The sequence below is a fragment of the Electrophorus electricus genome, chromosome 1 (assembly GCF_013358815.1).
Source record: "Electrophorus electricus isolate fEleEle1 chromosome 1, fEleEle1.pri, whole genome shotgun sequence".
NCBI lineage: Eukaryota > Metazoa > Chordata > Actinopteri > Gymnotiformes > Gymnotidae > Electrophorus > Electrophorus electricus.
In genome coordinates this window covers 16,899,471-16,926,757 of record NC_049535.1, presented here as the reverse complement: position 1 = coordinate 16,926,757, position 27,287 = coordinate 16,899,471, and the positions used below count along the sequence as shown (strand labels likewise).

The window sequence follows — 27,287 nt, the reverse complement described above, 5'->3', positions numbered from 1 at the left end:
CGTGTGAGGCGTTTTATCGGAGCCCTAATGAAGACATGCTGATACTCAGGGACACCAGGAGCCAGAGAGAGAGAGACAGAGAGTGGGGGTTGTAGACAACAACAGACAGACAGACAGGGAGAGAGAGAGACAGAGAGTGGGGGTTGTAGACAACAGACAGACAGACAGACAGACAGACAGACAGGGAGAGAGAGAGAGACAGAGAGTGGGGGTTGTAGACAACAGACAGACAGACAGACAGAGAGAGAGAGAGAGAGACGGAGAGTGGGGGTTGTAGACAACAGACAGACAGACAGACAGACAGAGAGAGAGAGACGGAGAGTGGGGGTTGTAGACAACAGACAGACAGACAGACAGGGAGAGAGAGAGACAGAGAGTGGGGGTTGTAGACAACAGACAGACAGAGAGAGAGAGAGATGGAGAGTGGGGGTTGTAGACAAAAACAGACAGACAGACAGGGAGAGAGAGAGACAGAGAGCGTGAAAAAGAGAGAGAGGTTACAGGTGCGTACAACAGATCAGGCAGCTGTTAAGCAACGTGTCTAATGAAGGCCGAGATTTTCTTCTCTCGACTGCAGCGGAAATATTTACGAGGCTTTCAACGCTTCCTTTTTCTTGAGAAGCACACAAATTTCATGCAGGCAACATCCACCTCCACAAAACACCCACAGGCTTTTAAGCCGCGACAGCGGTCCACACACCGGACCACAGGCTACGGCATCGGGAGCACGTGCTCTCCGTTACTAGACCCAGAGCAGGCACATCCAACAGTTGGCCCCACAGGTGCGGACGGAAGAGTTCCCAGAACTCCTGAAGGAGCGACTGAGACACAGGAGCAGGAGGAGTGGAGGAGCGGCACAGCAAGGAGGGGAAGACGAGGGAGGGGCCGAGGAAAACCAGAGAACACTGGCCAACGATGATTTTTGCTGCAAAACAGGCAAACAAACAAGTAAGCAAAAAACAACTAAACCTGTTATGAATTTTTGCATGTTGGACCCAAATATGCTTGCAGACTTTCTCCCAGAGTTTGCTGTTCCAGTGTGTTCCCATGTTATTATGTAGAGTATGGAAAGATGGTACCAAGGAATTTTGACCCCCTCTATATTGCCCCTCTACTGCTGGACACTCAAGAGACAGACATACACACCAAAATCACATACATTTTACAAGTTTGTCCATATTTTAAGTGTAATAAAAACCTTATTTATGAATAAGTAATATATAACTAATGTAAAATTTAATTGCCCTGTAACTTGTATGTGAAAGCAGAAGATGTACTATAAGGTCCACTATAAGGAAACAAACAAACAAACAAACAGTAGAATTTTTGTTGCTCGGTGGTATGTGTTGGATATTGGCAAGCTGGGCGGAGTTTCAGGCGTGACCCTTCTCTCAAACGTCAGTTATTACACAACAAATATCATCTGACCAACACAAAGAATCATGTCCATTACTCAGGTAGTCCTAGTTACAGCTTATACCGTGCGAGGTCCGTGGAGTAACGCTACGAAACGAGACTGTGTGTACGCTATCTGCGACTTAAAAAGCGACTCAACACTTTCGATTATTCATCTTCACTTCTCTGCTGAACTCCCAGCGTTTGCGCGCCGGAGGAGGCTCGCGGAAGGGAATTACGTAACCGTTATATTTTTGCACCATCGTGCAAATCTACGGTGTGATACGCCAGGAGCCTTTAGCTCAGCCAGATCCACAAAGCATTACACCGGCTCGCTCCCGGCTTGACCGCGCGTAGAGGGTGAGACCCCCGCTGGGCCTCGGGCTTTCGGGATAAACGTTTGGAAATGTCGCAGCGTTCCTGCGTCGGCCGGGGAAGACAGCTAGAGGACAGCAGACGGCTTCAAAGTCGCCCAGGGAAGGCAGCCAGCGCGTGGGTGTGTGAACGTGTCATGGGACCGGGGAGGGGGAAAGACACGACTGCAGAAATGCGAACGCGCACGTGCATTCGTACGCATAACGTGCCTTGAGAAGTATCCAAAGCTTTTAAGTCCTCGAGTTTGTCTGGATTACAAAACCTGCACATATTGGCGTGTAAGAAAGAAATACGGGAACAATATACTCTTAAAGCAAATTTTTCCAAATACATTTTATTGTTATAAAATAAATGCAGCGAGTCCCTGTATTTACAGCATCCATCTGGCCTTTAGTTTTTACCAGATGCCCGGTCCATGCGGTGAAACGCATCGCCACAACACGGTGCCACCACCCCCGTACTTCATTGTCGGGGTGGTGTTTGTTGAGTAACGCTTCTCCACTCTCATGCTTTCTGCAAACGCCACACGTGCTTTGATGTTTTTCCGCAGCAATGGCTTCCTTCTGGCCATCCAGGACACGCCAGTCATATGCAGAGCTGTCGATATTGTTAACTGGGTTCACTTTCACTCCAGTTTCATTCACCAAACCTGTAGCTCCAGCCAAGTCACTGTTCCATGTCTGTGCCTTCCCTCCAGGTCCTTTTCTTGCTCCCACGCAGAGTTTCGAAGGACAGCCTCGTCTAGACAGTGCCTGGGTGATATGGTGAAGCTTCCACACGTCTGATGCAACTGTTCTCACTGGGCTCCCCAAACGTAGCATATATATGGATATAACTTACCGGCCTTTTCCTACTGTTTGCATGCCTCTAACTTAGAAAAAATGATCTAGTAAAATTAACTACCTAAGTAAAAAAAAAAAAAAAAAAAAAAAAAAATCATTACAACGCTCTTTGGTCTTCATCGTCACATGTTTCCTTCAGATCCACAGTCTGAATTAAAGGTGAATTTGTTGAAATGAATCATGCCAGCTGTCCCAGTCAGGGCTCAGTCTGCCAATCCAGATTCCACAGCACAGGAGATTAATGTTAAAGCAAATGGCATTTTCACTTAGTAGTTGTTTTTTGCCACAGAATATGTGCTTACATAAACCAATATCATTTAATTGATTTTGAGTGTCGTTCTTTTAAAATAAAATATGATGGCACAAAATGAGGGTAATTTGTAATGCTGATGACTTAAAAATGTTTGAAGGCACTGTATATGGAATTGTTAAAAGAATGGATGCGCTCAAACAAGGGATTCACTCACTTAAATAAACAAGGGATTGACCTGAAAAAGGGTCCCCCCACACCCCACAACAGTGTGAAAGTACTAACCCCCATCAAACATATCTTCATTTATTAGCTACATTAATCCCACTAACAGAGGGACTCCTAACAGGACACTGTACTAATCTCTCCACCAGCAGGCAACTGTTCCCATTAGAGAACATTGCCTTTAACTCTGCCCTCGACAGACGGCACACACTAACCCCCACCCGAACAGATGCACCGTACTAATCCCCAGAGGGATAAGGCTTGTTCTGTAATAAGTGGAGGGTTGCCCCAGTGCGCTACAGCGTACATCTCTCTAAATGCACCCATATGTCCTCTGTGTGCGATCGAGTCTCATGTGACTAGTGGTGGGCTGAGGAGAAAAATATATACACACACATCATGTACAAATTACATGTGTACGAGGTGTACACGGTCCTTACACACAGAACACGCACACTGAGTATGAAAATGCCTGTTCTTGTGAGATTAAATCTTTCAAAATGTTTTACTGTTGTCACTGGGATTTAAGAGTGGGTGTGAGCAGAATGACAAATAAATTAATGCCATTCGCCTCTGTGCCAGTGCGTGTGTGTGTTTGTGTGTGTGTATGTGTATTTATATATTGCACAACACTGCATGATATTATCTGTCTGTTCCACTGGATCTACTTGTCTAGTCTTCTGCCAGCGCAGGCGTTTATGTAGGTACTGCGTACGTATCTGGCACTAATCAGTGTCCATGTATGCGAATGTGTAGGGGTGTGTGTGTGTGTGTCTGTGTGCGCGTACTAACACACGTGAAAGCCAATCCAAGATCACTGGTGGTGTAAGTAATGCCCCGGTTGCCAGATTGCGACAGCGCATAGCTCAGCGGTCTGAAGCGGATGATGTTCAACTAGCAGCTGCTGCCATATTAATATTTATCCATATGAGGGTGGGCTCAAACAAGACCTGGCAGCCGCGCCAACACCCCACTCCCAACTACATACGGTACACATCTAATTTCTCTCCCCCTTCGTTCTTTTCTCTCCAAAGATCTCTCTTTCTCTGTCTCCTACTCTTTCACTCTCCTATCTCCATCTATCCCTCTCTCTCCTGCTCTCTTCACTCTCCACCAGCGATCGGATGTTTGGTAGGTGTTGCGGTGGCAACCCCTACGTCTCTGGCACAGTATAGGAACCTCACCCTCGTGGCGGAATTCCCCAATCACGCTCCACCACGTTCCAAACGCATACCAATAATTCTCCATCATCCACGGGAACCTGCACATCTCCAGAGGGACAGCTGGCTGCAGTGCTCCACCATAACCAACCCTTGCAAACTTCAAAGTGATTGGACTTAATTTGACAAAGTAACTAATCGACCGAATATTTAGCTCGACTCCACGAAAAAGGAGGAGTTCACAAAAAAAAGGAGGCATGTACATCAATGGAGAGAACAAGAGGAAGAGAGGCAGAGAAGGGGGAAGAGAGAGAAGAGAGGAGAGATGAACAGAAAGGGCCAATGATGATGAAAAGTAACAGAGAGGAAGACAGCAAAGAGATGGAGAGAGAAAGAGAGAGAGAGAGAGAACCAAAACTAGTGGTGAACCGATACTTTGAGAAATTCTTTTTATTTGGCTGATACCGATAAACCCCCCGCCCCCAAAAAAACAAACAAAAAAACATGAGTTCAAAGTTCAAAAGTTCAAAGTGGCTTTATTGTCATTTCAGCTATATACAAGTACACAACAAAAACGAGACAATGTTCCTCCAGGACCATGGTGCAACATAAAAACAACAGTGCAACAGACAACACGCTACACAAGTGCAAACATGAATTGGCCACATTGGTTGACCGCTACTCAAAACTCAAGTTTGAATATCGGCATTGCCATGTTCTGTCTGTAACAGTCTCTGCTGGGAGGAAAACACCACGTGGTGCTGGTTAAGGCTTTGTATGACCTCTGGGGTCCCCCATTCCGGTTCTTCTTCTTTTGGCTTTTGCTTTTTTCTTCTGAACACTGGAGCCAACATCTGAATGTGGGTGTGTCAAAGACGGTTTGGATGCCATGGTTTATGCTTAATGAAACATAGCAGGATGTGCAACTCCAACCACCCGGATGAATGGACCGGATCCGTGTGCGGAGTTCATATGGCTGCAGAGAGGATGCACAGATCCCATCGGGTGTCCAAGCAGCGATGGGGAAACAATTACAAAACGTGATCCATGTATGAGGGATGATGAAACTAGCCAAAACTGCTGATTGGTCCTTTCAAAAGTCCAAACTGACCAATTGATGCCCTGGAAACAGAGACATGTGTTTGTGAGTGGTGGAAGCCCTTGGTGGCGATCTCCTGGGGTAAAGCAGGGCAGCTGAAAATGTTCAGTGTGTACGGAAGCTCTGCACTGACTTTGGTGTTAGCAAAGGCCCTCTCTAAAGAGAATGGCACCAGAGATTACTACTAATTGACTACCTAAAAATAACTTCCAGCCTTTCAGTGTTCAAGGGCACCGTTAGCTGAGGTGTACAGTTCAAATATTCTACTTATCTCTCTTTCTCTCTCTGAGATGGGATTTTACAAGTAAATAAACTTCCCTGTGCTCAGCAGAAAGCGCCATGTTAACCACGGGAGCATGTGGGGGGAGGGGCTTCTACATCTAGACAACATCTTTTAGGCTCCAGTTTTTACGAAGGTTTTCATATGACTCTGTAAATTCTCTGAGGAGATATATGGCAGTTTTCGTTTTTTGGCTGGAGACTCGGACTGAGGACCCACCCGGAGGGTGAAGCAGGCAATGAGTATTGAAGACCAGAGGCTTTTAAAGGGATGGACATGCCACGAGCCAGCACTGGGAACAGTACGTCCCCTTCTTTGTCTGTCAAAGTCCAAATCCAGAGTCCCTTCCTTTCTGGGCCCTTGGCAGTTTGAAAGGTATCCACTTGAAGTGCTTTGATGTGAAGGACATGTACAGCGGTCGTGGTAAGGTGCAGGTGCAGACCAATCTGACAGGCCTAGTGGGTACTCCCATGTAGCTGCTCTGCAATCCATCAATGACCATGCCAACAGGGCATTTGTAATGCACAATTGCCAACTGATTTTGCATCCACTTTATTCCTATGGTGTGTGTTTTCTCTTTTTCAAAGGGAAACTTTTATTGTTTTTCTCAAGGGCTTTTTTTAAGCTTTAGTTTCTTTACTCCTTGTAATCTTTATCTAAAGAAAAAGCAGAAATGAAGCAGGGAATGACTGTTGAGGACCAGAGGCGTGTAAAGGGCCGGAGCAGTTAATCAACTAGTCAACTTTACTTTAGGTTGGGCTTACACACAGATGTTTTAGTAGGAAGAGAAAAATGGCCACAGGTGTCCGCACAATTACAAATAGTGTTTAATCATTGATAATCTTTTTGTAGTGAAGCCCAAAAATGGTTTCGATAGTTTGTGCTCTCTGTTGAACCGACAGTTTGAAACATGTGGCTCAAAGTAAAAAAAAAAAATCTCTCATTGCAGTGGAAACTGTAATTGGTGCAGGTCGATATCAACACTCACACCTCGAGCCTCGATTCCCTAGGCCCGTTAGAAACCAGGCATGGCCAAACGATCCCTGATATGCTCCTAAGATCAAACAAACTGGGATCAAAGGCACAGAAATCGTATGCTTCTGCCTGTAGCCTTGATCTGCTCCTCTCCATTCCCTCCTGGTTCAGAAAGACCCCAACACTTTGGAGGGGTTTCCCCTGCTCTGGCTGAGGGGTGGAAATCATACCAATTAACTCAGTGAAACCATGATGTTCTCCCCTTTATGGGGGTATAACGAGGCAACAGTGGTGCCTCCATGGGTTGGGGCAGGGTGAGTGATTATGCATATTGACTGGACAAAGCCCTGTATCAAAGACACCTGCGTTGGCAAATACTTTGTGAGGAACAGACACGAGCAAATTCCTCTGCTGATTGGGCAGCACAGAGAATCCTGAGCACGTCTGGGATCAAAGGTCTGGACCTCTAATCCTCTGCATTTCTCTGGACTGTATGCCGTTGCAGGAGGAGTGTGTGTGTGCATGCACGCAGTAGCTGTTCTTGTAGCCTCGGGCACTCAGTACTGCTTTCAGGGCGTGTGTATGTATGTGTGTTCTGATAAATAGTGTTGCTGAACATACACACTGAGCGCTACTGTCTAAAATCTGATGCTAGAAGCTTCCGCTCTTAGTGCTCACAAGCCTTAATCTTAATCACAAGATCTTAATCTGAATCTAATCCTGAGCTGTAATTTGTGAGTTGTTTACAATCCAATTTCCTCAGTAACACACCTGCACACACACACATGTTCCACTGTGGATGTGCATCATGGATTATTTATGAGAGTATAGACAGCTGTCCTACGCATGCCCACCCAGGAGACGCGTATCCTTGGGAGCTGATCTCAGGCCAGCCTTCCCGTAACACCTTTGGGAGGAAGCTGCCGACTGGACTGCTTTGCAATCAGATTCCAACAGCCCCATCTTTATGGTGACGACACAACTCCGTCCTGTCCAGGACTCCATTTGAGGGGTTCCACTGACATCCTTGAATTCAAGCAGTGCGTTGAAAATTCTAGAAGCGAAGGGAATTTCCGATGAGAGTATGAACTCTAGAAATAAACTCACCTCACCCATGAAAGGGTTAAACGGACCAGTTCAAATGACCTCCAGGGCAGGACGGCCCTGCCTCTGGTGAGCGGCTTCTGCTGTAACCGTGTGACCAAGCTAAGCAGTAGAGTAGCTGTGTCCCTGTGCACAACACAGGAAGACGAGTGTGTGACTTCTAGCGAGAAGAGTGTGTTTGGGGGATGAACGCCAGTTAGCAAGAAGGTGACGAAGAGCTGTTTAAAGTCTCTCTTACTTTCCTCCGTCTCCTTACAGCTGCCACCTTTTTGTAAAAGCCAAAAAAAAAAAGACAACACAAGCCTCATGTGGTGTTAACAGAAACTCAAACCAAAAGCGAGAGAGAAAGGAAAGAGATAGAAAGATATCAAAGGGGGGGGAGGGAGAGAGAGAGAGAGAGACAGAGAGAGAGAGAGAAGGAAGTGAGAGGGAGACAGAGAGAAAGAAAGTGAGAACCCCAATGAGGCAGAGCTGTAGTCTTTTGAATAACTGTGATGGGATGAAGGTGACAACCATCCCCCCACCCCCCACCTACCCCTGGGAGACTGCACCACTGTTCATGGTTCTGACAGGCTTCAAGATCACAGAGCCCTGAACCGGGGACCGCCCCAGAAACCGGTGTAGGCACAGGCTGTGTTTCCACTGCGTGTATGTGATGTGGGGATACACTCATAGACTTTGATGAACAGACAGGGAGCAGAGGGATGGAAGTGTATACGTGTGTGTGTGTGTGTTACAGATCAAAGCATACTCCCATCTCCTCTCGTTTTCTCTAGTTGAATTCTCTTGTACTACCACATTTCTACTTCCATGCCTCTCTCTTTCACCATTTCTGATACAGAAGGAGGCTACCAACAGTGTGATTCATGGAAGGTCTCTGGTCAGCAGTAGTAGTGCTCAGTCCTGGGCCTGCAGTCTCAGAGAGTCTCAGCACTGCACAGCTCAGTGTGTTCTTGACCAATAACCATCAGCTTCTAATCCAAACCCTTTATGAGTTAATAACCAAACTCTTCATGAAATAATAAACTTCTTATGAGCCAATAAACAAACTATGAACTAAGAACCAAATTATTTATCAGCATATAACCGAAACCTTCATCAGCTGAAACAAGTGAATTTAGAGCAAGGTAACACTATGCTGTGCTACCACACAAAGTAGTGTGTTTAATACCCTAATAGTCTAGTCTCTAAGACTCTACTGGTTCTCTCTCTGTCTACTCCGACGTCCTCCTGTTCTGGGTGGAGCACCGGTCCACACATGAACGTAACCACACCGCACACATAAGTGTGACCTATTTAAACAGCACACAGCACTAAATGGAACTTTGTTTTACGATTTAAGTGCAAAGTGAAATCAGTGTAGCTGCGACACCACAAAACACACACTTACGCCCCACTGATCGGTCTGCAGTGACGCTGAGGGCAACAAACGTAACAAAAAAACAAGAACAAAAATAATAATTATCAAACGGAATTTTAATACAGATCATATCTTCATATGTCTCATTCTTTTTCATCTCCCCAGACAAACATCAAAAGAGACCAGATCAAAGGAGACGTGAACACGAGAGATGTATCTGGAGTGTAACGTTTCACTCCCAGTAGAAACTGAGGCTTCTGAGGTCTGGCCCACTCATGGGTCTATGCCGACTCATCCCTGTGTGTGCGTGTGTGTGTGTGTGTGTGTGCGCAGACACTCATCCCTCTGTATGTGTCTATACAGAGACTCACCTCTGTGTGTGTGTGTGTGGGGGGGGGGTGTCTACGGAGGACCAGAGGGGAACCGTCTTCGCAGGTATTCTCTGGAGCGAATGTCAGCCTGCAGAATGCACACACAGACAGAAAAGTGTGAGCCAGTCTCATCCTCACACTCAATGTTTTAGAGCCACCAACTTATTACATTAACACAGCAAACCCAGACCTGATCTTTTTCCCTAAACTGCTTTCAATCACTCGGGTATCATCGCAGCAGTAGCCTGGCCACGCTCCATTTTTCCCTCTACATTTATAACTCAGTCTCTTTTCAACAGTGCCAGGCGCAAGGACAGGAAGTCATCTGGAAGTCAACGTGGGCAACAACTCTAGAACGTTCTCCCATTCTAGAACCCATGGCAGGTACTTCAAGCTTGTTGCTCACACAGGTGTGCAGCATCACCAGTTAACCTCTCACATCCCAGGGCGCTCAGCTGTTCCCAAGCAACACGCTTAAAGATTAAAAACTGAAGGACAAGCCTGGAGTACAACAGGCCGAACAGACGATAACTGTGATGTGAGGAAGTAAAACTGGCTTTGAGTGAAAAGGCCTAATGAAAAAGCAACAAAAAGTTAGTGTTTGGCGAGTTCTCACGTTCGTCCTTAGCCTGGACGTTTCAGGCCTGGTGAAGCTTGTTGGCATTACATAACGTGCTCCGCAGAGCGAGTTTGGATGAGCGCCTCACCGGTCCTCACGCGGCCGTTAACTGGGCTATCTCCCAGCGTCTGTCCTACAAGGTGTTTGTGACTCAACTTGCAGATAAAGATGTGCGTTGGTGTGTGCGTGCGCGTGCGAGCATCTGTGTGTGAGAGATTTGACTCAGCACACAGTTAGACAAAACTGTTCATGTGTGTGAGGTGCAAGTTTGTATGAATTACATAACTTGCTACTGACTTTGTGTGTGTGCGCGAGAGAGAGAACAAAAAGCTGCAGCTGAGTGTTAGGGTGTGTGCGCACGCGCGCACTCCTCTCCGGAAGCCTTCTGCCACTCTGACAGGAGCGTCCGTCTGCTGCCCACAGGAAGCCCCCATAAAGCCAAACTATGACTAATATCCCCAGCATGCCTAGAGAATCAGATGGCACCTGATCCCCTTTTAAACGCAAACCCCACTCCGCCCCGGAGCGCAGGCGGGACAGCAAGCCAGAAGAGAGATGTCAGGGAAGCTCAAAAAAAGTTCAAAGTTGCGGCTAGCGGTGTCCGCGGTGTGGTTTAGCACTGGCCTGGGCTGTGACATCGAAGCAGATGAGGAGGTAGAGAGAGGAAACAGCTGGGAAAAAAGGAGGCCAGAACAAAAAGGAAGCTGGATGAAGAGTGGGAGAGAGAAAGAATTAAAAACATGGATGAGGACAGAACAAAGGGAGAAACAGAAAGAGAAATATTAAACTAATTTTTACTATAGGATTCCAGTATAATCTCATCTGAGACAGGGTCAGTGTGTAATGAGCATAAACAGAGACTAGCTGGTGCGTATGAGAGTGTGTGTGTGTGTTTACCATGTACAGGGACCCAGTTTAAGCATGATGTGTGTATGCCCATTTTGCTTTGTTCGGGCACATCGGAAGAGTCCCATGGGAAAATCTGGCGTGTGCATGTATGCTCGCCTGCATGTGTGTGTGTGTGTGTGTGTGTGTGTGCGCGCATCCGCATTTGTGATCCCGCTTGCTTGCATGTTTGTGTGCTGTAATTGTACACATGCTTCACAGATTGACAGGGCGGAACAAGCAAAACAGATGATGTCCTATTGTTCTAAATATGACATCATATATCATGGACACGTGCTAGCCGGCCCGCCCAGCGGAGCATGGAGGACAGAGGATGGAGCACGGCTTCCCTCGTCAGTCTTGGTCCTCCCAAAGTCCCTTCCCAAATCCCTGCCCAGGCAGTTTTTCCGTGCCACTGTTTTCCTTGGCTTGCTCATTAGGGATCTGGATTCAGGCATGTGTAAAGCTGCTTCGTGACAAGGTGTTGAAGAAAGTGTTGTAGAAATAAATCTTTGACTAGTGCAAACCAGAGGCACACGGGGCAGTGTCGCTCTCAGCTCACGGCTCGCTTCAGTAAACAATGAACGCAGTAAATCAAGTCAATAATTGTTCTGTCTGCGATGCCCTGCTTAGGTCTTCACCAGAGGGCTGGATTGGGGCTTGTCCCCTCACCTTCTAAACACTCATTAAGGATCATTAATTATGTTGGCACTGTGTGTGTACAGTGCTGGTTTCTTTCTCATCACGGCTCAGAAGATCCTAATTCCGCCAGTGTTTTGAACTCACCTTAAGTCAAATATGCCAACATTTTCTGACAGGATGATGCTAATACATGGTCAGTTTGTGTATTCAGTTACACTGTGTGGAAAAACCAGCTCAATTCCCACTCAAGTCTGCGGCTGGACAAACAAAATGGTATCTGTAGTTTCATGTCAATCCTTTGGGGGTAGGTGGTGACGACTAACGAACACACACTGACAATGTGTAGCTGATAACTGAAGACAGAAGGAAATTATGTCATTAGGTCCGTTTCTGGAAGCTGTTTGGCTGGGAGTAGGGGATCGGGGAGGGGCTGAAGTATTTCAGGGGCCCAAGACTGAGATCCTGCCAGAATACAACCAAACCAATGTGATGCCCATAAACACACCAGGGGGCTTTTTTCTGCAACTCTGGCACATTATAGAGTGACAGTCACATGGTAACAAGACTGTGGAACCCTGCAGAATGAGAAGATTAATATTCAAAATGCAATAAAGACTCCGGTTACTGTTGGTTCGGAAAGACTCGGAAAGTAAAAAGCTTTTATGATAATAGCTAGATGATGTGAATGTGAAAATAAGAAAATAAATCAGGATGCTGAAAAATAATTTCAAGCCAGTAGTGTGTGTGTGTGTGTAGGGGAAACACAAATGAATGCCAGTGTTCTCACTGTACCCACAATCCCACTGAGAGCCACAGAAACACTCTGGTTTGAATTTGTTCAACTGAGGAGACCTCTCTCTCTCCCCCCCATCTCTTCCTCCCACTTCCCCCCCCCCCCATCTGTCTCAGAATTTTCTCCTCTTTTCTTTGCCTGTTCCTCCACTCTCCTCCATCTCTCCTTCCGTCTTCATGCGTGTCCCTCATCCTTGGTCGCTACAGGTGCCTGAGACAACGACGCCTCCTTCGCACCCGCTGCAGGCAGCAGGTGTGGTTCCTCTCTGCCAGATTCACTGGAGCTGCGGTGGGTTTATAACGCCTTTGGGGAGGGGGGAGCACTGTGCCAGAACGCATCACGGCAGGCAGGACAGCGGAGGGCTAAAGCAGACCCCCGCAGCCCCCAAACAAATGCCTGCATCAGCAGAGAAACTGCCCCACTGTAACGTCCACTTGCAGACACAACAGGGACCGAGTGCTCAAATGCATCTTACTTAGTCTACTGCATGGCCACGCACATGCGAGCATGCATGTGAGGAGGAGATTTTTTTCTTTATATTCTTTTGCTTCTAAATAAATAAATAAAAATAAAAACCTGCAGTGGCCGTCAGACTGGCCCCCATCCATATGCAACCTGCGTGCAATGAGAAACCCGGCCCGGCTGGGGTGATGAATGAGGAACGCTGGGACCGCTTAATTACTGTGCTTCTGGTCACTTGGACCGCGGCACTCTGCTCCAACAGCCGGATCGAGTTTGTGCCGGATCTAGTATAGCGCGTTAGCGAGGGCTGCCATCTCCACCGCAGCAAAAAGGAAAAGAAGGAACAGCAAACTCTCGCGCTATCATTTTCTGCTCGGGGGCACGGCTACAAGAAAGGAAACGAGTGGGAAACACGGCAACAAGAACAGGAACGGAACATCGTTGCTCAGTTTCCAGGGAACGTGGTTCTCTGTTTTTTAAAGGGTACCATTAGGACCTCAACACAGTTGTTTTCCAAACTAAAGTCCCTGCCATGTCATGTACGTAGTCGATCCACTTGGTATTAAAGCTGCTAGCAGCCAAATACCAGTTCAGCCCAGCTGGATGCGTGGTGTTCCCAGTTTCACCCAGCTGGATGCGTGGTGTTCCCAGTTTCACCCAGCTGGATGCGTGGTGTTCCCAGTTTCACCCAGCTGGATGCGTGGTGTTCCCAGTTTCACCCAGCTGGATGCGTGGTGTTCCCAGTTTCACCCAGCTGGATGCGTGGTGTTCCCAGTTTCACCTAGCTGGATGCGTGGTGTTCCCAGTTTCACCCAGCTGGATGCGTGGTGTTCCCAGTTTCACCCAGCTGGATGCGTGGTGTTCCCATGGCAATGGCCTTCTCTGATGTGGGCTGGTTAGTCACTAATTGGATTTAAGAGTTCGCAGTGGCCATTAGCAGCGATTACGGGAGATATTTGCTAAAAGGAGAGAAAAAACAGGATGGAGAGTGAGAGAGGGAAAGACGACAGAAAAAGAGGGAAGGATGAAAGAGGAGGTGGACAGAGTGTGAGGAGAGTGGGAGCCCTACAGGAGATGCAGGGTCCAGGACATCCATCAGAGACACGAGGAAACCATGTCCTCTCGGTGCCGGGGGTTTCGTACACGCGGAGTGCCAACGCTTTTTTATTTCAGCTTCCCACTCTGCTCTGCCAGTGGAGGTGAAGACAGCAGCAGAGTTCTGTTTGGCCTCTCTACCCCCCCCCCCCCCCCCCAACTCTCTCTCTCTCTCTCGCCCCCCCTCCTCTCTCCACCTTCACCGTGATTCCCACACTCTCCCCGTCTCTCGTTCTCGGCTTCCCTCCTAAAAATACTCCTTCACTGACATGAAATCTCTCCCAGAACCATCTCTCACGCGCCCTCATCCTAACACCACCCATCTCACCCTGTTTCCGGTCTGCTCGTCCCCCGCCCTTCTCTGCGGGTGGGACCGTCCCCTGTCGGTGCCCTAGATATGAGAGCCTTCATACCAAGACTGTGATGAAAGTGTACCGAGAGCTTTTGGCCTGTGTGTGTGTGTGTATGACACAGACAGACAGAGAGACTATGTACACAATAATGTGTCGTGTGGTTTGCTGAGAATATGACACATTGAGGGCTAGCTGTGAGGGTGTGTTCCTTAACGAGAAAGCTAGAGGGAGGTAGAAAAAATGGTGGGGGGGGGTGAACTATCAAGTAGTTGACAGAAGTTAAAGATTCTATCACATTGCTGCCACACAGTAGGCACACGGCTACAATGTTATTTCCCCTCTGATTGAATTACTACACACAGATGGGCTGCACACCAGTGCTCAAATACCTGTGTGTGTGAGTTGTACACCATGACACACAGATGCATCATGACTGCACTGCAGAATCAGATGCTGTTTAAGGGAAAGAAGCCGAACGTAATGATATACAGAGATGTCAACGCCGAATGACACTGGTATACTATAGCTGAACAGCACCTCCTAGAGGCAGAAAGGCCTTTCTGCAGTGTACATGCCTGTCCTGGACTGCATGTTGTCTTCACAAAGGGTTTGGCACTAGAATCATTTAAAATGAGTGACAAATCAGGCATAATTTATTGGTGTGTGTGTGTGTGTGTGTGTGTGTGTGTGTGTATCTGTCATAGCAGCTCAAGTATGGCTATGCCACATAGGTTCAGGGTTATCTGGGTCCAGGTATCAGTGCAGATGTGTATGTATGCGGTAGTGTGCTCAGGTGTGTGTGTGTACCTGTCTGATGGGTTCGGGCACACGGTAACGACAGCAGGAGTGTGTGAGCCGGACCGCAGTATTCAGGCTGATACGATGGCCCACAGACACATACACGGGTTTGGAACTGCTGTCTGAACTCTTCAGGGCCTGGAGGAACATTATACACACACACACACACACACACACACAGTGTAACAATTATATACAGATCACTTATGAAATAACATTACTTATTGAGTAACATTACAGTGCGGCTCTGCCAAATGTGGTCTTGACGAAAAGTGGGTGGATTCACGGGGGGATGTGGGTGGGACCATAGAAGTGTCTAGAGTGGTGTGGGAGGAGTGTAAAGTGAGTGTGGGTGAAGCCTGGAGGGAGTGTAGGCGAGCTCCAGAGTAACCCACCTGCCCGAGTATTCTCCCAGTAGCAGCAGCCAACGGGAAACTATCTCCAGCTTTCTTCAGGGCACTAATCTGGTAGGAGAGGTGGAAGGGGAGAGAGAGATGGAGAGAGAGAGAAATTCTTTTGAGAAATTGCAGAACATCTGGGATTTCTTGCAGAGTTCAAATTAGGAAGGGCGGGGGGGGGGGGAGTGGTGCAGTTAGGGTTAAGCAGAAACAGACAGGGGCATGGAGAAACATTACAGGGCAAGCAGGAACAGGTAGGGTCACGTACTTACACACACACACACACACACACACACACACACAGTCTCTTTTATAACTCTGCTGCAAGTCAGGAGATACTGTCTCTCTCACTGAATACAGTAAGACCTCTCAGAGTTTCATCTCTGTGCTCAGATCTCAGTTCATCACCACAAAGACTGAACAAATGACAAGCACGCAGACTCAGAAAGACATCACCAGCTACTCCCCTATGCTGTGGAGCTCAACACCTCTGGAAAAGCACTCATTTCATATACGTATAGACACACACACACACACCCTCTGGGAAACACCCATTACACACTTCGACACCCACCAGGCACCTCTAGGAAGCACAATACCGCGCGGGAGGAGCTGGGTGTTAAAGTGATGCAACGTGCGGAAAGGTGACAGCTCTTAAAATAGTGAGCGCGCGTGAGAACGACGTCTCCCACCTGGATTCAGAAACAGGGCCAATCTGGCTGCCAGTTACACAACCGCATGGCAACATGCTTCCCTCATTCAAATGACTTCAATGTATCTGAAATGCATCGCAGGCCTGTTTGGCATAGTTTTAGTGCATGGTGCATGAGGTTTAGATCTGCTGAGGGTGCAGCCAGTCCAAAACATCTACCCTAACATCTTTCTGTCGTTTATCAATGATTACACGGAATTTTTTCCTCTCCATCCTCTTCTGTCTCGAGTTCCATTTCTCTCCTGTTTTTAGTCTCTGTCAGTTTCCTCTCTCTACTGAACTTCTCTGTAAGGATATGAAGGTATAGCTCATCTCTCTGTGGGTGTACCTTTTCATCTGCAGGTTAATAACCGCACAGAGGAGTCTCTTGGCCTTCCGCAGAGCTCCCGCTGATCCTGGAACAGTTCAGCGCGTTTAACGCTCGGAGGCTGCTAGGTGAAAGACAGGGCAGGATCCCGGCATTCCGGTTTGACTGCGATAGCTCTGATTTATCTCCACTCACCCTTCCTGTCCTACACGATTAAGCACGTGCTGACATTTCCAAACACGTGGCTCTCCTTTGGCTCAGAGCTCCCCTCCTGGTATTCCCATCCCAGTAATCTATTCCTCCCACTACGACACGTCTCCTCCCACTACAGACAATCTTTTCCTCCCACTAAAGTAGATCTTTTCCGCGGTGAACTGTTTCCTTCCAGTAGAATGTTTCTTCTTCCCTGAGTAGCTTCCTCCCAAACAGTGAGTCTTCTCCACGACAACCAAACCTTTCCTCCCACAAAAAGATTTTTCTGTTTAGGTCTTGCAATCCCTTTCTCTGGTTAGCTACGTGGGTGCGTCAGGCCGTGGTGACAAACGGTAAAAAGCATCACGACTGATCCAACCGTAGTTTTCCTCTCAAACAAACAAGCAAACAAAGACAAACAAACAACAACCAAAAAACCCCACAGTCCTGGTTGGGAAACCAGTGCCCAGATCAGCTCTCTGGCCATTAGCCACAGTGTGGGTGAAGTGACTATGGTCTCCGGCACTAATCACCAAACAGCTTTATCACATGCCTACGACTTTGTAAGGCACATGTGTCCAGCAGCTTCACTGCACGTGCGCCGTTAGCCACGTTGTTAGCGGCTTCACTGCAGTGTGCAGCGTTATTGTCTGCACGTACGCTGCTGGCGCCATTTTTACACAATGGCTGTAAAAAGCACCACTGCGAGTGTGGCCTTCACACGGTGTACTGTCAACACGTTTTTATTACACAGCTGTGTTGTACTTTACTGTAAATTTAGCAGATTAAATGGCATGCATGCTATTGGCAATGTTATTGTACTTGTGAAGTCAGTGATGCTATTGCAACCAACAGATTTATTATGCACGTGTGCCATTAAGCAGTTTTACTGCATGTGCACCTTTGGCAGCTTTGTCGGAGGTGATCCCCGGCATCTTTACTGCACTTCAGCCATTAACAAATTTACTGTATGGATTCTGTTAACGACTTTACGCAGTCAGGCATGTTTTTTTTTTTTTTGCACTTTTGCAGTCAGGACAATTATTGCACGTGTGGCGTGTGCTCTACTACACAGGGACAGCTTTAAACATGCGATTAGCAGGATTATGGCACTACTGCACGTGACATCGGCAACGATACTGCACTTGTGCCTTGGCTGGTGGAGGACTGATCTGCGGAGGAGTTCATCGTGGAGACGTACACTTGACGCAGCTGACGGGCTTTACATGGTTAAACTATCCCCAGAGCTAGAACAGGCCAAAACTTATTGCTATCTTAAAGTTGCGCCCCTATAGGTTAAAGATCTATGCATGATGAATCCTGATGAACCGAGACGAACCAACCAGTGCTCAAAGCACGATCCAAACGCTCGTTACGTCGTACCTGTGAGAGGTGGTCCTCACTTCTGATCACTCCCTGCACCTGGAGGAGGTTCTTGGCCACGCCCACACAGGGCAGGTCCGAAAGCACTCCAAGGTGACATGCCAAGCCAAACTCTGGAGAGACCAACCCGACACGGTATGAATTCAGTATCAATTAACTCAGTCTTTCAGTGGTGCCATCCCCTGTGTGGCAGACTCACCTCGGTAATGAAAAAGACCGTTCCCGTCCACGAAGAGCACCTACCACCGGGGGGGGGGGGGGGGCGACAAACAAAAAAAGGAATTCAGAAAGTAAACTTGAGAAAACATTCATCAGTGAACAAACAAGGAGGACGGGGCCAAGAATCGTGCTTAGGCAGGAGAGACTCAGATGGCCGGGTGACGGGAGAGAGACTTAGTCAGCGTACAATACGGAGAGGGAGAGAGACACACGGGGGACGGGCGGGAGTGGCCAGGAGGAGCTGAAAGGGGCGGTGATGGTACGACAGCGAACACGCGACAGACGGAGAGGAAAAGAGAAAAAGGAGAGAGAGAGAGAGAGAGAGAGAGAAAGAGTAGGAGTTGTACATGGGCCGAGTGAGAGAGGAGGAGGAGGGCTGCGATTGAGAAGACTTTACAGTAGATGAACCGATGCCTGTGGGTGGGAATGAGAGAGAGGGACAGAGAGAATCACGCCAAGGGCTCGCCAAGCACCCGCAAAAGCAATCGGGCTGTGCAACTTTTCAATTGCGAAGACACGCATCGGGTCAGAAGTGAGTCTTATTTGCGAAAGTCGAAACGGTACAAACCAGTAATGGGTCCGGAAGGCTATATTTAAACCCAGAGATCAGATCTTTTCCAAGCAAACCATGAATGCATGACCAGAGGGCATGCCGATGAGTGTGTGTGTGTGCATGCGTGCGCGCATATGGGAGAGAGGCACATGCCTTTTTAAAAAACTTCTGTCGTACAAAACCATGATGTAATGCAGGTGGGCAAGTCTTTACCCTTATGGCACTTGGTTTTCTGTGAGGTTGGCTATAACTGGAAGATGCTCGTACGCCTGTGCTGTGTTCTTGGTGTGTGTTGTTCTGATCTACTGAGGTGTGCGTGATTTGTTAGTCTGTATGCTTATGTCTGCAGCCTTTGTAGGTGTGTCTGTGATTCATTTCATTGTGTGTGTGTGTGTGTGTGTATAACCTGTGGCATGAGGCAGGGCTTCTCTCCCTCCAGCCTCTTCAGAACCTGAAGCAGTGGTGGACACTCCCTGAAGGCCAGATACCCTGGCAGATAGGGGGCAGTGAGGGTCACCATCTCACTGTCCTCATACAGCAGCTACCGGGCAGGGGGCGGCGAGGGAGAGACAGTGACAGAGACAGAGAGAGAGAGAGAGAGAAACACTCAACATCTCACGCCATCTCATTCTGCCGTGTCATGCAGCCCCTGACTGGCACTTTAATTACCGTGGTGCCTGCTGCCATGGTGACCCTCTGGGACCCGGGCCACAGCGCAAGCCCTCATCCAGCGTGACGCTGACAGCAGGCAGAAACCCGAGGGGAGGAACAGCGACGCAGGTGTCACGATCCGTCACAGCAGCGGGTGACGGGAGCGTCACTTGGGTAACGTGGGGTGACGCGGTTCTGTGCAATTCATTACGTGCTTACGCAAACTTGGCCACCGGCTGGAATTTCTCGGAAAATCTCTAAAATTAATTGGTACTAACGAGATTTCATGAACGAGAAAGACGTAAAGAGTGAAAGTTGGATGACCGTCGCAATGGACAGACGGTTGTAACAGACAGACAGATCCAAGTGCAGCCACTCACGAGAAACGTTCCTTCAGGCTGCTTCAGTGCCCGTCAGTGAACGTTCAGCAGCTTTGAGACTGTTTTTGATCACACTGTGGAACTCGCAGCCAATCACAGCCTTACTTTTGAGGTCTGCGTCTTAAAATCAAAGTCGAGACGAGACCTGCAGCGACCGAGCTGAGAGGGTTTTTGACTTGCGCTGGAAACACTGGGCAATAATTTGGTCAGCGAACGTTACGATCAATAAATGTCTAAAAAAAAAAACCCCCAAAAAAAAACCACGAGAGCGCTTCCATACCTGCATGTCGGGGTAGCTCAGCACCACGAGCTGAGCGCACGCGTTTAAGTCGTCGCCTTTAATAAAAGACAAGTCGACGCCACCGACCCTGGCCAGGCCGCTAAAGCTGCCGCTCTCCTGCCAGGCCTCCGTGTTCTCCTCCAACAGGCGCTCCTTCAGGCAGACCTGCTCCCTGCGGACACACATCTTAGCTTGTAGTGGGCCTTAACGGGCAGTGGCGCCTCAGTGGTTCAGGTACTCTCCTTGTAATTGGAAGGTTGCTGGTTCAAGTCCCACCGCTGCCAAGCTACCACTGTTGGGCCCCTGAACAAGGCCCTTAACCCTCAAGTTGTACTCAGTCATAATTGTAAGTTGCTTAGGATAAAGTATCAGCGAAATGCCGTAAATTAAAGCGCACCCTTAGATGCAGGCCTTGGCTCTCATCCCCGCCAGGGAGCAGTGCGGGGATGTGGTGAAGATGCAGGTTGCTGTCGGTTCCCTCTCATCATCATCATCATCATTATTAGCTTGCTGCACCATCACCTCCCCCCTCAGTATGCTGTGCATACGTACAGCTAACCGCCTCTAGACCGTGTTGACTTTTTGAGGATGTAGAAAGCGAATGTTGTGAATGTTAAACTGAACATCGGCATTTGAAAGTAAAGCAAACCTTTCCCAGCGCTTCACCAGCTCCTCGCCCGGGGACAACATCCAGCACGCAGTGCTCGGGATCGCGTGGAAACGTCCCACTTCCGCATCGTGAAAGTAGGGGTGTGACGTTGGTAAGAAAGGGCGGGACCAGAGATAACATTTAAAGAGGCAGAAACTACAAAAGGTGTCGGAATAGCCCAGATAATTAGATAATTAATTAATTTTAATCTCTCTCTCTAAGATGGAACAAAGTTCACGGTTATCTTACCGACCACAGCACACATGGCTGTATCTTCAGTTTTGCTTCCTCTTCTCCGTCATGTACGACAGCCTGAACGTTGTTGTGTTTTTTTGTTTTGGGGTTTTGTATTTAACACACTAAACGATTAAAAAATATTTTATATCAAATGTAAGGCATTAAGTAGTTAAATCTATAATTGCAATGCTTGCATGTGTGGTTGTGTGTTTTCTACCACTTTTAACCGTCACGGGGTTTCAAGGTTACCGAGTTCGACACTGGGAAAATTAAAGTTGCGACAAAACTGGGTGGTACACTTGAGTGCATATTCTGACATTTAAATTTAGCAGACGCTCCTATCCGGACTTGGAAAAAAAATGCTTTTAAAAGGACCCGTTTGTTTTACTTAGAGCGTCTGTCATACAGAAGAACATGAATAATAATGATAAACTAATAACGCTGCACGCCTCTTTACTACTTGCGCATAACTGGCGACATCTAGTGGCCATGAACGTGCAGTGCAACGAATCTTCCCTTCAAACAAAAGCTGTAGGTACCGAATAAAACACGGCTACTTTGAATTGCCATTACGGACACACGAAGTGATGCATTTTGTTTTGCACACAACACGCCATAGGGAAATAAAGAACGGAGTGGAGAGACGCAGCACAATCAATTCACCAATTCAAGTTTAATAGTTTCAAAAAATGGAAAGGTGTTACTTCGTATATTAATTTTTTTTAATTCCACAATTTCTCAGATAGATATGCAGTGTATAGGAGTGGGGAGGTACTGTATGTTTTGTTGGAGAAAAAGACAAACACTTGAGAAATAGACATTTATAGCCCTCATACACCAATAAGACAAAAGACTCAGTTAGGAAGTAATTCGAACACGAAACAGGTCGAGATTGTGACCATTGTAACCATCACCAAAACCTGATGAAAACGGCCTCAGCTGGTGGCATGAGTACAGGTTTGTCCAAATATCCTGATCCTTTGACAATGAAAGAAGATATGCAAAGCACTGAGCGATAGCGTTATGGACTTTAAAATGGATCATTGTCCATCTACATTCCACGTAGTGGATGTGTGGATCACACGTGGAGCAGGAGCTGTGCTGTAAATCTACTTTAAAAAATGCTTGTCGTGGTGCATTCCGAGGCCAGTGGTGGAAAAACAGTGCAGACCGCTGGTGCAATCAGCATTCTGTCTCCCTCGTGTTGTGCTAAGCCTGCTTTTCAAATACACTGGACCAGGGGAAAAAAAAACAAGTATACCCAAAAAAAACACAGATGGTGGCGGAGACGAAGGCCTTGGTGGAGGACTTTGTCTGCTCCTTTTTGTCCACTGTAAACTGTTGAGGATTAAAAACTTGTGCATTTCTCAACATTCACGGGTTAGTTGGACAGCCACAGGTTGGCACAAGGACAGCTGTATCCAGCAGTAGCATGCCATGTGGAGGCTGACGGTTTTGGGAGCACAGGACAGAAGCAAATTTCAGAAACACACATGTAAAAAGGTTTCAGAACATCAGACTCACAGTCTTCGAACACAAATGAGCAGCCCTCTGTTTTCGTTTTTTTCCCCTTGTTAAAGAATAAAGCATTTTATGGTTATTGCAACACTCGACAAGTTTAAGGATTTTTGTTTGACATTAAAATTCTTTGTTGAAAATACATTAAAAAGTTTATGCAGTAGAACTTCAGTGTTTGTCTTTTGTATTTTTAACCCAAAAAAGAGAAGAAAACCAAACAAAAACAACCTGTGTCAGACAGCTGAGTGGCTGAGTGATGAATCAGGTGGGACAGACCTTTTTTTTAAACCAACAACCCCCCCCCCCCCCCCCCAAAATGCAATAAAATGCTAATGGTCATCAAATTTCATAAATCACTCTGAAATGGCAGCTTGTAGTAATGTTGGGTTCCAGTCTGTGCTTCAGAAGCAGCGTGTGCAGGTTGCAAGCATGGGGAACACAATATACATGTTTTAAAGCTGCACTCTCGCCCCCCTCCCCATCAAGTGCACCCTCCAACCTGCACACACACCCTCTCACTCTTCCACACCAGACTAAGGGGTAGCAACTCATAAGGGCCTGTACCCGACCTCAGATATTCTCCTTCAAGTGTAAACATAAGGAAACTGATCTGTATTCGGACACACCGTCAAACGGTTGAAGAAACTTCAGAAAGGATCTCACACACATGCTACAGCTAGAGTAAATGCGTGAACATGACCAGGATGAATCTACACGATTTGACCTGGAGATCAAAATCCGATTTCAACATTACAGGATGATTGCTAACCGCAGCCGAGCTTCAGGAGCGCTTCACAGTAAGGGCGCCTTGCAAGTTTACACTAGACAAAAGGATGTACCCGGGCAGGTGAAGCACCTTTCTTGGCTGAAGGGGCAAATCTCTACAGTACAGCAGGGTTCAGTGTCCTCTGCTCTGCTTCCTCACTCAGGAGCACAACTCTCCAGTGAACTGGGTTATTAGCTCAGGCGTCCACTCTGATGGGGTGGATAAGCCAGGCCGCCACTCGCGGGAGTCCTTTATTAACCGGCGTCAACCCCTGTTTCAAAACGAAGACGGGTCTGTCTAAATAGCTACAGCGCAAACTGGTCACCTACTAAAATGATTACAATTCAGATAGGTGAGCAGACATTAGCAAACTCTGTAGGGACGTCAAGACCTCTGACGGACCTCCTCAAAACTTTGCTGTAATAATGCATGACACTGTGATTTATTCACTTTGAGTCTTAATCTCATGTATGACAGAAGTCTAGAAAGCCCTCACCTGAAAAGACCTCATTTGTAATGCATGTAATGTGATCACTGCTTGGGTAATGATTCAAAAGAAAAAAGTAATCAGTCCATGTTAATTGGCCTGACTGGGCCCAATTACACCGCCCTCATTCTGAATAAATACATGGCAGGTGTAATACCATCTTTAATAAATTCAGCAGATTTGGAAAATGGGAATCATTTATGAAGGTTTTATGTGCAACTTTTCTATTCACATAATATATATTTTATTGATTTATATAACTTTAGAAGGGAAACACTGACATGCAAGTAAGCTCTTTACACAACAAATCTACCTGACTGCAGCTTTAATATGGTCACTAGAAATTTACTACAAAAACCATAACACCCAGTTTCCTGTCACTCAAGAATGTGACCTATAAAACAAGTATTCCTCGTATTTAGACTAACTGCATAGGAACTGATCAGTAGCTAGTGTGACTATTCATGTCGAGGCATTTCCATAAATTCAAAAACAACTTTAATCGATATGTGGGGCAACCACTAGAAGCAGCACTAAAATTAGATCACAAGCGCTACTGCTTTTGAAAGCACTGAACATCAAGACTTTGAAGCAGCCAGACACTACAGCTAAGCACTAAAGAACATAGCACCCAGAAGACTCCAAAATGTCTCTAGAGCTATGTTAACCCCCCTCCCCACCACCCCTCCCCGATAAATACAAACCCAAATGGTAGAAAATGTTCCTAGGGTTATTGCTATGGGCAGACACCTTGCCACGTGTTTTTAAACCTGTACTTTGACCTATAAACGTTTTATTAGAAGAACAAAACTCTCCCAGCAGTATGGCATAATTTATCGTATACAGAATTTGAAGAGTCTGTGTGCTGTGTTTGTGCACCTGTGTGTCAATGAACTGGTGTGTGAGCGTGTGTGTGTGTGTGAGCGTGTGTGTGTGTGTTTGTGTGTAACAGCGCATTCCATTTCTCCATTTCAGATCCAACACTATTCAAAAGTACATGTATTGCTAAGTCCAGCATCAGGTCCAACAGTGTTGTAAAAATGTTTCATAGACCATAATGTCTCCCCAGCTGATAGTGGGAGTTGAAATTATGAAGAAGAACAAAGATGCCCGTGAACTGACCTGCAGCCCAGCTGAGCGCTATGGCAACACAGATCCAAGCCCTTGTAAAATACTGACGATGACCATGTAGCTCTGAAAACTTTTGCTGTTATTGTTTTCCATTTTCTCCATCTCATCATCTGTTGTGCAAGCTTGTTTCAAAAGGGCCAGGGTGCTTGGGGTGGAGACACACACACACTACATACTGGCGCTGATCCGGCAGGAGAGTCCCGATCACGTGCCGGAAGGTTCCGGTTCCCCCTCCGCATTCTTATCTGGAGATCATAGAGCTGGACTGCGACTGGCTGGAGGAGGTGGTGGCCGCACTGAGCTGGGAGAAGCCACTGTGGCTGGACTCCAGACTCGTCATCGAACCCCTGAGAACAGAGCACAGGACAGGACGAGGAAGAGAGTGGGGGGAGAAAAGAAAGTGCAGTTGATGAGAACACCAGCACGGCCATCATAAAAGGCAGATCACCTGGCGCAACCCGAGCCCCACTGTGACTTTGTCGCATGCCCAGTCCTGTGTCCACAACATGCAGCAAGGACTACAGCGGGCCTGCATGTCAACTGCTCCCCCGTGCAACTGCTCCCCCTAGCTTAAGACACAGGGCACTGCAACTGGATGAATTTTTCACCTCCTTTAAAAGCAGACCCAATGCATTTCATCAGTTAAGGAATTGTGTTAGCGAAGAGGACAAACAAATAAACAAACACACAGAGCAGTGCATAGTCCCCAGAGGAACCAATAAGTTAAACCATTACTTCACCAAAAAATGCTAGCACGGCAAAAATGATGAATGAATGCCAATGCAGATCAGTCAATGGCGAGCTTATTAGCCTTCTTTGCTTATCCTGGTCAGCAGCAATGTTGGTATTTTTAGGTGAAGTTTTCCTTTCAGCTGCAGGTAATGGTCACTCTTGACAGGACTGAACTTACTCTTGCGTGGGTAATTGGGCAAAAATGTCTGAGAGCAAGTCAGAAAACAACTGAGCCGTGAACAGAACTAAAGCTGCAGTCGTTAACGTAATTCCAAGCCAGAAATGATCCATTCACACCGGCGAAATACACCAAGTCTTGGGTCAGCTAAGTGCCAAACATGCGAGCCAGAGTCAATTCTCTCCCCATGCTGTGCCCACATCGAACCCGCCTGTTTGTTAAAGTCACCAAGGCACTAAATGACAGTGGGGCGTGCAAGAGGTGGATATCTGCCGCCGGCGCCAAAAAAAACCTGACAGGGATATTTGGATCCAGTTCATATCAACACAGCCCTGACTGCTGGCTTTGGCGCTTCCCTGTTTAGGGTTCAGTATTTAAATTAAAAACTTATTGAGCTCAGAATTTCTAACACATGTTCCAGTGTCCCAGAGTGGTGTTCTAGCCATGATATCATTCCTTCAGTATCAGAGATAAACAGAAAAGCCCGTTATGAGGTTAGTAGACAAATTCATCATGGATAAAGCATAATGGATTTATGGGTTTTTTTAGCCTCTTGCACACATGGCATTGAGGATATTTGCACCAGGCCTTCATACCCGCCAACGTTACACCGTTCCAGCTTTACATTTATATAAATGTGAATACCAACAGTAGTAGCAGCAGTATCCTTCACATATTAACCTTTATGTTATAAAATAATTACTGCCCAATTCATGTTGTGTTTTTTTTTTTAATTGCGATATGTTGGCCTTGAGCAAATTTATGCCAATGTGACATTGTCTCACGGCAGTCTTATGCAGGCTTAAGCCAGACCTGTACATGCTTTGTGAGCAGGTAGAGTTTCCGACACCCAAGACAAGCATGAGTCTGGTGGAGCTCGAAAGCTAGACTAACGGCAAACAAGATCACTTACAAACTCTGCACATCGCAGCAAGCCGTTCTTTACGGAGAGAAACAGAAAGGAAAGCAATCGTAAGGAGATAAGTGCAGGAAAGTGTGCATGCGTGCGTGCGTGTGTGTGTGTGTGTGTGTGTGTGTGTGTGTGAGAGTGTGTGTGTGTGTGAGTGAGAGAGAGAGTGTGGGGGGGGGAGTCGCAGCAGGCTTGAACAGTGGACTCACAGGTAACAGTGGGCTAGTAGGCAGTTACAGCGGTTGTGGCAAATAAGAGTAAATAAATAAATTACAGAAACACCAAATCACGACTAATGCAACTAGCATTTTGCTAATAAAGCACTAATATGAGAACATTAGCTACAACACTTTTGCATAAAGAGATTACTGCTATCTTAGTTACTGCTAGTGTTATTTATACAAGTAAACAACCCCCCCTTCTTAAATCTCAAGTTCATCTAACATTTTTACATCTCAAAAAAGTTCCCTAACGTATTCTTTATTCAAAAACAATGGAAATAGAGCCACGGAATAAAACGT

General features: G+C 46.9%; 2 protein-coding genes and 1 long non-coding RNA gene across 7 annotated transcripts in view; 1 reads left to right on the top strand and 2 right to left on the bottom strand.

Annotated features, from left to right (window-relative positions):
* Nucleotides 1–437: 437 nt before the first annotated feature.
* LOC113578864 (endonuclease V) lies at nt 438–20,908 on the bottom strand. Of its 4 annotated transcripts, none has more exons than XM_035528882.1 (9): nt 20,808–20,908; nt 20,159–20,330; nt 19,254–19,388; nt 18,275–18,314; nt 18,076–18,188; nt 15,479–15,547; nt 15,093–15,221; nt 9,437–9,524; nt 438–925 (listed from the first exon to the last, which is right to left on the bottom strand). In XM_035528882.1, the coding sequence occupies exons 1-8, from the start codon at nt 20,846–20,848 to the stop codon at nt 9,468–9,470; spliced, it is 756 nt and encodes a 251-aa protein (XP_035384775.1). In that variant the 5' UTR covers nt 20,849–20,908; the 3' UTR covers nt 438–925; nt 9,437–9,467. The 4 variants fall into 4 exon arrangements, with proteins under 4 accessions (XP_035384775.1, XP_035384772.1, XP_035384776.1 ...); XM_035528879.1 differs by lacking the exon at nt 438–925 and adding an exon at nt 4,831–7,655; XM_035528883.1 differs by lacking the exon at nt 438–925 and adding an exon at nt 4,831–5,369.
* On the top strand, nt 1,430–2,933 carry LOC113578845. The gene is made up of 2 exons (XR_003410801.2): nt 1,430–1,891; nt 2,468–2,933. It is a non-coding gene; the product is annotated as an uncharacterized LOC113578845 (long non-coding RNA).
* Nucleotides 20,909–21,697: 789 nt separating the features above from the next.
* The window catches only part of si:dkey-237i9.1 (SEC14-like protein 1), a 28,143-nt gene continuing 22,553 nt past the window's right edge, over nt 21,698–27,287 (bottom strand). The window contains exons 16-17 of one of the 2 annotated variants that reach the window (XM_027012333.2): nt 26,770–26,796; nt 21,698–25,293 (exon numbers count right to left, since the gene is read on the bottom strand). In XM_027012333.2, coding sequence (XP_026868134.2) covers nt 25,188–25,293; nt 26,770–26,796 — 133 coding nt within the window. In that variant the 3' untranslated portion in view covers nt 21,698–25,187. The remainder of the gene's footprint in view (nt 25,294–26,769; nt 26,797–27,287) is intronic. The other variant, XM_027012334.2, reaches the window with a different exon arrangement.

Coding starts and splice junctions, on each gene's coding strand:
- LOC113578864 (XM_035528882.1), bottom strand. CDS start 20,848: ATGTTGTCCCCGGGCGAGGAGCTGGTGAAGCGCTGGGAAAG. Junction 15,548..18,075: donor GTGAGGACCACCTCTCACAG/GTACGACGTAAC, acceptor CTCTCCTACCAG/ATTAGTGCCCTGAAGAAAGC. Junction 9,525..15,092: donor TGCCCGAACCCATCAGACAG/GTACACACACAC, acceptor TGCATTCTGCAG/GCTGACATTCGCTCCAGAGA.